The sequence below is a fragment of the Ictidomys tridecemlineatus genome, chromosome 4 (genome assembly GCF_052094955.1).
Source record: "Ictidomys tridecemlineatus isolate mIctTri1 chromosome 4, mIctTri1.hap1, whole genome shotgun sequence".
Classification (NCBI taxonomy): Eukaryota; Metazoa; Chordata; class Mammalia; order Rodentia; family Sciuridae; genus Ictidomys; species Ictidomys tridecemlineatus.
In genome coordinates this window covers 97489131-97503549 of record NC_135480.1, presented here as the reverse complement: position 1 = coordinate 97503549, position 14419 = coordinate 97489131, and the positions used below count along the sequence as shown (strand labels likewise).

Below are 14419 nucleotides of genomic sequence, written 5' to 3'. Positions count from 1 at the left end.
AACTCACATGGACTCTGCTGCCTTAAAGAGGGTTGAAATATGGGCCAGAGTTTCCTGGCTGTCCCCTACCCCAGCAAGCCCCTCAGCCATGAAGAGTTCCTGTGTAGACAAAACCAGGCAGGAGATGGGAGTCTCCTTGAGTTGCTCACTGGTCTCCCAGGTTGCACTCACTCTTTCAACAGGTATTTTTTGACTCCAATAATGTGCTGGGCACTGCACTAGACATGATGGGGACTGATCCTGGGCCCAAGAAGATTACAATCCATTAAGGAGAGAGGGAAAGGGAAATCCTGCAATATTCCAGGCTTAGTGCTAAGGATGCCACCTGAGCCCTACTTCCTAAAAAAGGAAAATTAGGGTTAAATATTCTCATTTCACAATGAGGCTCAGGGTCGGAGAGTCCAACTCACACTCTCGGGAACCCAAGATCATATTGTCAGAAGGTGGGTGCCCCAATTCCTTCCATCACATCACCCTGTCCCCACAGAGGGGAGATAAGGCAAGTCCATGATTAACTGTAACACAAAGAAGAAAGATTGTACACAAAGACAGCTCCAGATGAAGAAATATGGGCACCCCGAATAAGGCGCAATTGCTTCTGCTTAGAAATGGGGGATGGCTGGGGATGGCATCATGAAAGGAACCTTGGAAAATCTGAGAAGATGGCAGACAGAATGGGGACAACAAAGACACAGGGCTCAGAAAGCAAGGAGCATGTGTAGTAACCCAACAAGAAGGTGAGTGTGTCTAGGGTACTGAACTCAAGGGAAGAGCAGCAAGAAAGGGTGCAGACTGCGGTGGAATTTCAGAGAAGGCAAGTGGGTTTTAACAATAGGTAAAATGCATACTGTGCCTTAAAGTGCCCAGTTCCATATAGGTGTCTGGGGCAGGGAGCAAAAGAAACAGAAAACCCACATTTGGCTCTCAGGGTCAGGGGGAGATGGCCAACCTTGTTGGCAGACAGTTTATGAAACCATGCACTGAACTCTAAACAATGCACAAGCTGAAGGGAAGCTGAAGGTGTAAATCATTAAAAGAGAAGAAAAGTGCAGGGTGCAGTGGTGCATGCCTGTAATCCCAGCGGCTTGGGAGGCTGAGATAGGAGAATTGCGAGTTCAAAGCCAGCCTCAGCAACAGCAAGGTGCAAAGCAACTTAGTGAGACCCTGTTTCTAAATAAAAAATACAAAATAGGGCTGGGAATGTGACTCAGTGGTCAAGTGCTGCTGAGTTCAATCCTTAGTTACCCCCGCTGCTACCCCCACCCAAAAAAGAAGAAAAAATGGAGTGAGGAGGAAGGGGACAGACATGGGGACAGAATGGACATATAACATAGAGAGCTACCTTGGAAGCTAAATCCCTGTGTCTGAAAGAGAGAAGAATGGGAGGCAAGAACGGGAGGCACTTTAGGAAGGACCATGAGGGCCAGGGAGAGAGGTCACATCCTACACAGGGCAGAGTCACATGGTGAGCTGAAGCAGAGCTACCAAAGAGCACTTATACAACTGTATGCATAGAGGGCCACAGGAAGAACAACATGTAGCCTGCCAGCCAGGCAGGAAGCTTCTGGAGTTAGTGATAGCTTCAGAGGTAGGAAAGGGGAGGAAGGTGCACACAGAAGCCATTGATAGCAATTAAATACGAATTGCATACTGGGTTCTTGCTACGGATGCCTTTAACATACTTTCTGTCATCTAATCCTCAAAAAAAAAAAATGTGAGTTAGCAACACCTGCACTTGACAGATACAAAGCTGGACTTCACAAGATAAATCTGGCCACGGTCACACAGTTAGCACCTGTCACAAACAGGATTTGAACCTTCATCTGCTCAAGCCCAAAACTCATACTTATTTCACAAACACTAAACTGCCCGGAAAGTCAGTTGCTTCAGGCAATATGGAGAAAGATGAGGAAGAATTTGACAGATATCAATATGTGGGAAGAGCAAGACCAAATAAGATAGCCCAATCAGCTCCCCTAAAAAGTGACCCCAAGTCTGAAAGCCAAGGTTACTACTACAGGGAAGAGTATGCTCAGGGCAGGGCAGGAATGAAGCCTCTACAACTAAAGGCCAGTGTCCCTGAACCCAGAAGCCTCAGTGTCAAACCTGCAGGATCCTTCCCTCCTCTAGAACACCCAGGCACGAGGAATACCAGCAGCTTCTCTCCTTCTACGCCTCATGGGGCAGAGCAGCTTTGCCCAAACACCAGCAAAATTACCAGCAGCCACACAGCCGACCCCACTAGAATTGGATAAAATTAACTTGCAAAAGACAGCATGCTATAACTAGCTTTGTGTTCCAACCTTTCTATATCTATTTAATTAAAGGCTCCTGTATAATGTGAACCCAATAGTCAGATTCATTAGACAGCGAGAACCTAATTCCACAACTGTTTTGCTAATGAAACTGCAGTCTACTTTGGAAGGTAGATCACACAGGGCATGGGTGCCAGTGATGCCCTGGATACCCCAGGGAAGCACGAGGATGGGCTCATCCAATGTGCACACGGTCAGGTGGCTTTTCTGCTTCATGAACCTGGAAGGAGGATCCAAGGGGCAAGGTGGACCAAGGTCTTGCCTGGCATCAGGGTCATCTGAGCCACAGAAGGCTCTGAGTTGGAGGTGAAGGTGGGCAGGAGGTAGTTGCCTGTGCCCAAACGGGCCGTTAAGGCATCCTTGCCTACCTGAATGAGCCAGTAAGTGCATTCTCAGTCGCAAACTATCCAGGAACCGCTTTCCGCAGAGCTCACACCCGTACGTCTTCATCCCACTGTGCAGCTTCCTGTAGGGGAAAGGAAAAGACAGGTTGCTGCTGCTCTGGCTGGACAGAAGGAAGGCCCACCCCTACCTGGGGGCTCTGAAGCCATCTCTCAGGCAGGTGAACAGGAAGAAGGAAGTGGAGGGCATGGCACTGATGGAGACTCATCCTTGGATCTTCCGGCTCCAAAACCCCACCCCGACCCCAGGCCAAGGCCTGCTGCCAATAATGCGCCCATTCCTAGTCTCAGCCAAGGATGGAAGAATAGGGTACATCCTATGGCTTGGTTCACTGTCACATTGACCAAGGGAACAAATCACACCTGATTCCAGAGGGTTAGGGAGGTAGTTCCCAGAACAGTCAGACAGACATGCTCACTGTTCAACCAGCATGGTTCATAAATGGAAGCACACCGGCCTCTGCTCACCTCAGACTGAGCTGTTACCCTGCATGCACCTGGCTCCCTGCCCCCACTGCTAGACAGCAGGAGGGCTGCACCAGTAGCCTTTCTCTCTCCTTTGCCTAAACCCACTACAGTGACTGGCACAGAGGAGGCTAAGGCCCTGAATAAGCTTCTAAAGGAAATAACGTCTTTACAGACAGTCAGGGCTCCCAGATGTTCTCAGAACTATGGTGACCCCTAGAACATATTTTTCCCCTAAGGATCAGCTTTAGAAGTGTCTTTCTTCTGTGTGTCTTTCCCCAACAGATAAAAGGGTTCCAACAGTAGTCATTTTGGGCTTTCCAAAGTACTTTTGCACATATTTTGCAGTACATTTTGCCACCATTATGATTCTGTGAAGTGGCTGGCCTGTGTTATCACCCATGCAAAGACAGAGGCACTGGTGACAACTGGTCACAGGCCCAACCTGCCACAGTTCCCTAATCCCACTTCCCACCTAGGGCCTTTCTTGACAGACCCCTTGCTCTATCATGAGGCAGCAATGGAGTCCAGAAGATACAAGGAACCCGATGGGCCAGCAAGCAGGGAGCTGAGTCTGGGGAGAGGCTCTGAACTTCTGGCTGGCCCCAAAATGCTGACCTTCCTCCCATCCATACACTGTTTCCAGGCACTTACTGCCACTGCCAGATCTGGGCTCTGGTCTCCACCCTGCCCCTGTTTGTGCATCTTCCCTGCACTTTCCCCTCCAGAACAGGGCAGGCAGTGGCAGCCAGAGGTAGCATCTGTGGGTGGTAGGACAGTGTGGGGCTCCCTGGAAGCCAACAGCCTACTGCAATCAGAACATTGAACTGTCAAGACCACAATAAAAGGCTGGACAGCTGATACTGATGTTAGATAAAACTTCATATGAGGACAAGGATATCATGCACTCAAGCAGGCAGTGCCCGAATTATGACAATGAAACTGAACTACCAACTTCCAAATCCTCAAATGAGAACCCAAAAGTATACCAAAACCACTCCCCAGACTCAGTTCCCTGCTTGCTGGCCCATCCGGTTCCTTGGGTCTTCTGGACTCCATTGCTGGCTCATGATGGAGCAAGGGATCTGTCAGGAAAGGCCTTCGGTGGGAATTAGGATTGGGGAAGCATGGCAGGCTGGGCCTGTGACCTGTTGTCACCAGTGCCTCTGTCTTTGCTTGGGTGATAACACAGGCCAGCCAATTCACAGGTCTAGATGAGCCTCAGCCCATGGGCCGCTGTGGCATGAGGACAGCACACAATCCAATGTGTTCAGTCTCCTGAGGGTGATCACACACAGTTCTCTTCGCAGAACTCTTTCTCAATCGCGTTGTTTTGTTTGCTCATTTTCCCTTTATCCCCTTGCCAAAGACAAATGATTTCTCAATCACACACATGCGCACCCGCGTGCACACACACAGACACACACACACACACACATTCACCCACATATACACCCCTCGGCCCTATATTATCTCATTCTTGGCCGCTGCTTATCCATCCAATTGAGAAATAGCAGAACATTTGAACTGAACATTCTTAACTCTAGATATATTTCACAATATTCAGCACTGGGACTGGTCCTAATAGTGTTGGGGTGAAGCTTTTAAATACGTGTCCAGGTACGTGCGTGCAGGTGCATGTGTGTGAGCACATACACACACGATAGTGTAGCATTCCTGCCTCTTGGGCCTGATGGATGTTTGGTTTTTATAGGAGATGATCTACAGGGTGGCAAAGGCTCCATTTGTAAGTGGCTCTTCAGCTGAACTTCTCACACACAGTCCTGGTGACGTCTAGTGGATGACAACTTACGAGTTCCAGTTTATTTTCATCCTCTTCCTTGGTAATTTGTTAGTTTCCAGAGGTGCCCACCTTTCACGGGTGGCTGTCAAGAGGAACAGACGGACTGACACCCACTTGGATTTATTTTCCAAAAGGAATCTACAGTGTCCAGTATTAACATTTGGGGAGCTACCACCAGCCAGGCTAACCTCCCCTCTTGGGCTCCTTTTTTTTTCTTTTTTAGTTGTGGATGGACACAATACCTTTATTTAGTATTTTTTATGTGGTGCTAGGGATCAAACCCAGTGCCTCATATGTGCTAGCTAGGCAAGCACTCTATCACTGAGCCACAACCCCAGTTCTCCTGTCTCTTCTTGAGAGCTCCAGATCAATCCTTCACCCTGATGAACACTCTTTCAGTAATACTTCTGGCCTTTTCCCTATATGCAAATGGATTTGCCTTGAAATTGCTGGAAGTGTCTTTTCTTCCAGCGGCCAATTGGAGTGGCTTGATGTGAAAAATGAAGCACCTTTGCCCTTTCCTTATAGAGATAGCAGGGCACAGGGAAGAATGCCCAGTGAGCAGCTAGAAGACCTAGATCCTCATCTTGACTCAGTCAAGATAGCTTGTTTCAAGACCTTGGACAAGTAGTGCTATCATAATCACTCCTCTTTTTCTCACCTGTAAATGGATGTGGATGATAGCTAAAATTTCAGGTGGAGACCAAATAATTTTATTATTCAAAAGTCTTACCCACATCCTTTTACCTTGCCTCCAAGAAGTCCCTTTCACGGGCACCATTATTCTTGCTGAGCCATGCTCCACTTGTCACCGCCCACTATGATGTTCTCTGACCCTCAGGCAGTCAGGCTAAGAGAGCCCAAGCAACCTGGACCCAACCTGGCAATCTATTCATTTAAAAACTTTCTAATCTAGATGGCCAGAGTTTCCTCTTTCACTCACTTGTTATTTGTTTTTCATTGAAAAAAAGCTCCCAGAACTCATCACAAGCCTTTCCTCTGAACATCTTTGCCACCGTGCACTTCTAGCCTTCAGAGACGTAGATGTTGTCTTGTCCAATCCTCAGGGTGAGAACACTACCCTGGAACTCTGTCACTAACACAGTGCCCCACACAGGTTACCATGGGCAAATGTGGGATCCATGTCGTCCTTACCTAGGACAAGCTCACAGGTCTCACCCACTGGCAGGGAGATCCAGGCAAAGCACACAAAGTCCAGAAAACAACTTCTCAGCCGGCCTGGGAGTTCAACCTAGCCTGTTTACTCCTATCTTTACTTATTGTTCAGATACCAAGAAGAGTGTAGAGAAGTGGAAGCTTCTCCTGATTCAAAGAAAAATAAGTTATACTCCATGGATGTACAATATGTCCAGATGCACTCTACTGTCATGTATACTAAAAAGAACAACAACAAAAAGCAAATGGCAGAGAAGACTTGATTGCCTTCACTGGGCCTGGTGACCAACAGACTCCATGACAGAGTCCACAGAAGAGCCAATGTGGATATAGAGTTCCGAGTGGTTTCTAGAGCAAAAGTACAACTTTGTATGAACTTATGGTCATCCCTCTTTAGAACACAACCTCCCCAAACCACCACCACCACACTATCTATGCAGGGGCATTTAGATCAAAATAGAAATTCTGTCCACCCTCTTCCTCCTCATCATACGCTTGAGTCCTATCTTTTCACAAGGTATGAATGCTTAGGACCATCTGAAGTCATCAACCTCCACTATGCACATGGAAAGACATCTAGGGATAGTTTTACACTTTGCTGTGTACTTCTCTGGTTGACGCTGAAGTTTCTATATTCTGTTCTCTGAGAAAAAAGCCACATGGCTGACCACCACCTTGAAAGTAACTTGGTTCTAGCATAGCCCAAGCATTTGACCCCCTCCCCATATGCAGTGGAGGATGCATCTCCCTCCATATACTTCAAGTCCCCACTATTTATTCTTGGGGAATGGGCTCCAGATCTCCTCTACCCCTCATGGTGAGCCATCTCAGACAACACCTGGCCCACTGCCTATAAATTCACTTAGGTACAAAATGATAACAACAACAACAAAAATTAACCCCTAACAAGTTTCTATCTATGTTCTCAAGAAAGCAGAATCAATATGAGAAATTAAGAGATAAGCAAATCTGAACCTTTTAACAAGTAACATAAGAGAAGGACCCATTTATTCTCACCAATTGTCAACCATACAACTCTCACTAGTAAAATCAAGATAGCAAGATACAAGCTCATCATCTGAAATATTACTGTGCTATTACAAGTGTGAAAATCCATAAAGATCCCGACTGATTTAGATTAAAACTCCACAATGACAGAAGCCATGTGTATATTCCCTTTTATTCATAAGGCCTAGTTTAAAATGGATTGCTCAATACTACTAAAGAAATCCATCTAGATAAGAGGGTAGGGTACTCTACTCTGTTCATCCTAATAAAAATCCAAGTACAACAGTTTTCTAGGCGATCTCCAGTCCAGAACCAGACTCTGTCCTGTGGCCCCTGAAATCCATACAAAGAAGCCAAAGACTTTCATATCAGCATGAAGCTTGAGCTTAGAACAACCTCTCATTCTACAGGATAAGCCTTCAATCACCCCAGTCCACCTAGGACAGCAAAAACATGAGTGAAAACAAGGAGAGACTCACACCAAGTTCCATTCTTCCTACCTTCAGTCTCCAGAGACAGCTGGTCTTAAGAGTACTCTCTACAGGAGAAGCTCAGTCCACCTCCATGCCACGCAGCCAATAATCAAGGAGAGAAAGCAAGGAGAAGGGCTCGATGCACCCCCAGGTGCCAAGAGGAAAAGGTCAAGTGTACCAGCTGGCAGAGAAAGGGGGGGCTCAAGTCACAGCACTTCCAATGCCACATTTCTTCCCAAGTTCTCTGTCCACAGAGAAATGGCAAAGCTGGAACAGACCAACAGGCAGGGAAGGTTTAGAGAAAGGTTTAGAGAAAGAATTCTCGGTTCTAGTAGCCTAAGAGCTACCCTTCACTCTCCTGCTGGAAAGCTGAAACTGCCTGACTTGTGGATTTTGCTGAACAGGCCAGTGATGAAAACTGCGACCTGTAACTGGGGAAAGCCACTGGGAGGGAACTCCATAGTTGAACCATGGATAATGATTTCAGCTTACCTGATCTATCCCCTGAACCCCTACTCAGAGCATGCCAGAAGGGCCTTCCAACTCCCCTATCCTTAATTTGAGGCCGTTCCAGAGGCAGAAATCTCCCCAATGCTGAGAGCTTATGCCTTTTGATCCCAGGGCCAGCAGTGTGACCTAGTCAGTGCTTCTAAGAGGTGCTCAGAACAGACAGGAGGAGGCAGGAGATTCTGTGAATGAGACCCAACCAAGGTCTAAATGACCCTCTGCTCTCTCAAAAGCCCACACAAGAAGCAACCCCTCTCCAAGATCTACTTACCACAAGAACCCAGCCACCAAGCAACCTTCCTGATCCTCTCTGGAGCTGGCCCTGGTCCATATGATGCTGTGGTACCCCCCCACCCCACACATGGAATGGCATGAGGCAAGGCCCTTCCCAGAGCTCTAACTCCTCTGCACAGTGATGACACTGCACACTGGCCAAGCTCACCTTTCCAAGTAGAAACTGAACTAAGTCAGGGAAGAGCCGTCTTAGTTAGAAAAGATGAGTTTACTCATCTTCCTTAGTCCTACAGGTTAAAGAGCCATACCTCCAACATCCATTTACCCTTATTCAAAATCACAAGAGAAAGATCAAATCGCCAATAGCCTTCTGTGCCCTAATGCTAAGAGGAAGGAAGGAAGGAAAAGCTTTGAAGCTATCAGGATTTCCTCCCAAAAACAAATTCCAGGGAGATTGCAGGGGTTTTTCCATATTCAGCCCAAACTCCCACACTTTCTAGCTGCCTTTTTATGGGAAAGGAACCCTCTGAACAGAGCTGGTTCTACTAGAGGCCTGAACCCTAAACCACATCATACTATGCACAGGGCACCTGGGACACTCAGAATGTTCCCTACCTTCTAACGGTGACAATAGATCTTCCCAAAGAATGTGTCTAATTGCTACCAACAGTGTCATATTCCAGGCGGAGCAGGTCATTCATTAGTCATTTGAAGGGTCATTCTCCTTACATATGTGATTAAAGACTAAGTTGTTTATAAGTTCCTCAGAACTATAAGCTCCTTGAGGACCGAATCCCTGTCTTTATCTCTGTCTTCAACTCCCTTGGCACACACGCAGGCCACCAGAGCAGCCAGAGTGGCAGTCTCCAACCACCTCTAGACGAAGGCACAACTGGCCACTAAAATGCAGCCCACACCTGCCTGGAAGCAGTGAGGGGCCTGGCAATCCAGAGAAGAAAGAGAAGGGACAGTTCTAAACTGGACTGGGAAACGGGTCACTTCATTTTCTCCAGACACAAGGGAAATTATCCCTTTAACCCACTCTTTTTTTTTTTTTTTATATTGAGATTAGACAGTCATTTGACAAGCTGCAAATGCTTAGCTGGTATTACCACAAATTATCCTTCTCGCAATAGAGTTCGTTGCTCCCTGACTAGTCAATATTAATAAACATTACCGAATGCTTTTACAACACAATTTATTTTTTAATACAGCTCTTTATGTATGCCATAAAGTAAATATACCAATAAAAGCCAAGGATTTCAAAGAACAGATTTTTAAAAACAACCAAGAACTAACAGAGTGCTAGTTAACACCTTCTGTGCTGCAGGTTTTGGGGGCCTGGGGATCTGACCTGTAGAGTTAAGGAAATTGGTAGCCAGTTGGTTGTTTTGGAATTTTAAAGGGAAGGGAAAAGAATATCAAAGAGCCATGCTTTCTTAAGAATCATCTGAGTAAAAGGTATGTATGTTGACCGTGGGTGTGGGTGTGTATGCACACTCACGTGTGCATGTATACATATATTTACACACACATATATATACACATGTACACACACACATATATATGGTATATATGTACTGGGCTGGGTGCAGGAGACCTGCTTTTCCACTCCATCTCTTCTGGTAATCATCAAACAACTTTGACCAAACCACCTCTTAGACTGTTTAGATTTCACTTACATCTTTGAAACAATGCAAGCACTGAACTAGCTGATTTCTAAGGTAATTTCCAAACAGCTTCACAAAATTGTAAGGCTGACCGTCTTTGGGATTGACAGATGGGTCTGCACCAGCTAGACTATATCTCCTTCCTCATCCTCTCCATCTTTACCATTGAGCCCAGAACATACAAGGGGGGGGGGGTCAGTGCATTTTACTCAATGACTGAAGCAGTCCAACAGGAAAGGGAATTTGACGGGCCAAGGGTGGAGGTGGGAAAAACCCCCCTCTCTTTATGCCCACGTACACACACCACTGTAGAAGAACAATCTCCACTGTCTGAAAAGAGAAGCCTTCCGGAAATGGGAGTTCATAACCCACTTGAATCAAAGTGTGAAATATGATATGTCAAGATCTATGTAATGTTTTGAACAACCAACAATAAAAAAATAAATTAATTAAAAATTAAAAAAAAAAAAAGAAAGAAAGTCACACACCCTTCCTTGACCTGGGATCAAGGCCAATCTGGAGCTGACCAAAGAGTGGAAGAAGCAGTCCTGAGGGTTGAAAGCATGAGGAAGGACAATGGTGTTCCCTGTGGCCATAACCACACCAAGTACAGTACCTCCCGATAAGGCGCCTCTGAGTGTTAAAAACCATGTCAGAAATGACAAAGGGGCATGCTAATCTCCCCACAGGGCAACTGCTCAGAGAAGGATCTTCATGGCCACTGAGCACCAGGAGGCCTGGGCTTCTGGCTATTACATAACTGGTCCTTTGTTTTAAAATACTGAATTCTCTCCTAAGTCATTTATTTGATATATCTCTATCAACAAATTTCACCAAGAACAAAAGTTTTTCATTTGGGAGCTGGGCTGTGGGATGATCTTATCGCACACAATCTCATACAGTCTCTTTCAACAAGGTCTTAGCGTGCTTATCTGCGAAGTTCCTGGTAGCCAAATATGATTGAAATGTTCTATTTATGCTCACTGGATTAAGGAGATGTTGCAAAACTGCACAAAACCCTGGCAGATGTAAGCAAGGTATTACAGGCTGAGCAGTTAAGATCTGAAGGGAAGGGATCAATACACACTTTTGTAGTTTCTTTCTTTCTTTTTCTTTCAAAAAAAAAAAGTTGTGCTTTCAGAAAAGGGAAGAGGAAAAAGAGTAAAATGCCTCAAGATTTATAGCTTCTCTGAGCTTTTTCCAAACCCAAAACAGGGCACCATGATGCATGCTTGATGACGTCAGCCTAAGGGAAACAAAAATAAATTCAAAATATTCTCTCCAGATCCTACCAGGCCCTATAAGGGAATCAAATTATGGTTATGGATGAGCGAGGATTGTATTTTTTTCTCTCTCCCATACAAGGCTTTTAACCAGCACAAACAGCCAACTTCGAAGAAAATGGCTTTCAGAAAGCGACAGGCTTTTCTGTTATCTCTTCGTGTTGCCTGGGTAGGTGAAGGAAATGTGTCTGCCTCCTGATTATCAAGGCTCATTTCTGTAGGTTTCCACCATGGCCAGGAAGCCAGAATGCTACCTTCCAAATCCCACAGACGGGCCACAGCATCTCAAGATTGTTGAGAATAACTGAGGTTTATTAAAGGCCTAAAGAAGGACGTTCCTTTGGAATTAAACCATTCCGAAAACCTTTTTAATGTATATTGCCTCATTCTTTCTGCTTTAGTACACTGAAAATTAAATTACTTTTCTATGAGGATGCCGAGCTCAAGAGCCATCACTCTCAACATCAATTATGAACACACGAGAGGAGTCAGGCAGATTACCTGCGCGGACACCAAATCTCATCGTGAAAATTATTGTCAGTTTAATGAAGAAAAGGACCAAGAGATATTTGCTTTTTTTTTTTTAAGGGTTCTTTTTTTCCCCTTTCTCTAGAATAATGAAAAATGAATCTAGTCAACTGAGGTAGTATAATAACAAAGACAGTGCATTTATGTCACGTCTGACTCTGGAAGGTCACACCCTATGGCTGAGACAGAGGGCAACCCCATTTTTGAAAGTGACTTACTTTCCCAGGTCAGCAGGTGAGAGGATCTGCGTTTACATTTGTCTAGCTGAAGAAAGACCATAGTCCTGCACACCATACCTCACTGAGAAGGGATTTTACCCAACCTAATCAGAGTCCTCTAAGAGAAAAGTAAGGGGAACCACGTCACCCAGCATTCACGGGCAGGCTGCATCTGCAGGAACTTCAGAACCTTCCACAGGGAAGTCATGCTCACACACCGCCTCCTGCTGCCTACACTGTCTCTGTTAAGCACCCCCTGTATGCCAGTCTGGAGGCAAGTCAGGCTGCACCCACAGTCCATCTGGGCAGCTTCTGTATCAAAAGTTAAGTATTGGCTTTATTATTATTATATTACTATTATCATCTCTACTAGACTGTAAGCTACTTGAAGGCAGAAGCCATCACTGTTACCTCAGAGTCTCGCAGGGTACTTGGCAGAGCAGGCATTCAGTACATTTTTCTAAAATCGATCTTATTGAGCTATTATCTACCTAAAACCTAAACCTAGCCTTGCAAAGCATACCACTGAGAGGTTTTTAGTCCTTTGCAGAACTGTATGGCCATCACCACTACCTAATTTCAGGATATTTTCCTCACCTTAAAAAGGAATCCTGTATCATTAGCAGTCACCCCTCAATCCCCTCAACCTCCAGCCTCTGGCAATCACTAATGTACTTCCTCTATGGATTTGCCTATTTTCAATATTTTATATAAAGGCGATCATACAATACACACCCTTCTGGATCTGGCTTCTTTCACGTAGCATAATGTTTTCAAGCTTCACCCATATTGCAGACTGCATCTGTACTTCACTCTTTCTTATTGTGGATAATATGCCTTTGGATGGATATACCATACTTTGTTTATCCATTCAACAGTTGATGGACGTTTGGTTGTTGCAGCCTTTTGGTTATTATGAATAATGCTGCCACGAACATTCGCTTGCAAGTTTTGTCTTTGTACATGTGTTTTCACTTCTCTTTGGTGTATACCTAGGAGTTGAATTGCTGGGTCATATGGTACCTCTATGTTTAACCTATTAAGAAACTGCCAGACTGTTTTCCAAAGCAGTTTACATCCCCATCAGAATGCATGAGGTTTCCAATTTCTCAATACATTTTTAGACTAAATGAATAAATGAAGAAGATTCCTTCTGCTATGAAATCCCCCAGAGAAAGGCTCTGTTGGTAAACTAGCTTCTTCATCTGCAGACAGGACATGCCACTCTCATGTTTAACAGAAACCCCAAAGAATTCTATTTATATTGAGTTCATTTTAGAGAGAGAATTGAATGAAAAAATGAAGAAGAGGAAAGAAAAACACCAGATTGCTCCAAGTGGGAACTACTTTCACATATGTGATTTCCACCTTCACCCTCCACCCCACATCCAGACTCAATAATTTAATAATGCACACTCCTTAAACAGATTAAGCTGTAAAATATGAGCGGGATCCCTCCAATGCAGCCGGCTTTGATTTGGGCAGCAGGGAGGAGAGCAGGATTTGATAGCCCTGCTGTCTTTACCAGAAAGTTTGAAGACAGACTTAATAACACTTAAAACAAAACTGCACAGGGCTGGTGTACAGCTCAGTGGTAGAGCAGTTGCCTAGCATGCACAGGGTCCTGAGTCAGATCCACAGCAAAACACAAGAAAGAATCTCAAAAATTCACAAGCAAAAATATTGCTGGTAAACTCTGGGAGAGGGACCCACAGAGCTGGAAGCTGCTAAGATGGGCAAGTCAAGAACAAGGTGTGGCCTCTCTGCCACAGCTTGCTTGAACGAGTAGGGTGTCCTGGAGCAGGCAGCAGGGAGCAGCTCTGCGGAGGGCTCCCCGAACTTCTTTTTCCCCCTTTTCTCTCTGGGCAAAAGAAGGCAGCGGTATCCCTTTCTGCACAGACTCTTTGCAAAGAACAAACAAACAAAGACTGGGCCTGAGCAAGGGCCTTTGCAAGCTGTAGGTAATTAAAACGGCCTGTAAATGCCCCAGCAGAAAGCACTTCAAAGAGACAGTAATTCCAGCAATGGCCAGTCAAGACTGTGTGGTGTGAAAATTATGAGTTTTCCCAACGGGGAGCTTTGTGTGAAAAGGACAGGGGTTGGTGGCAAAGGGAGGGTGAGCCACACAGAGGAGGTTTACAATTGGTGTCCATGCCCAGTGTGCGCAGGACTGTGCATGCGCTTGTGTGTGTGTGTGTGTGTGTGTGTGTGTGTGTGTGTGTGTGTGGCACGCGTGCAGGCCAGAGAATGGGGCCCGTGTGCATTTATCAATGCTCAGACGGTCCAAGCGTGTGGGCATGGAGATAAAAGGAAAAATAAAATAAAAGCAACAAATAT

The 14419-nt window shown here is 45.4% G+C and overlaps 1 protein-coding gene across 3 annotated transcripts in view; it reads right to left on the bottom strand.

Annotated features, from left to right (window-relative positions):
* The window catches only part of Zbtb16 (zinc finger and BTB domain containing 16), a 180504-nt gene that overhangs the window by 90057 nt on the left and 76028 nt on the right, over positions 1 to 14419 (bottom strand). For all 3 annotated transcript variants that reach the window (XM_005334202.4, XM_013362359.4, XM_040285243.2), the window contains exon 3: positions 2684 to 2781. In XM_005334202.4, coding sequence (XP_005334259.1) covers positions 2684 to 2781 — 98 coding nt within the window. The remainder of the gene's footprint in view (positions 1 to 2683; positions 2782 to 14419) is intronic.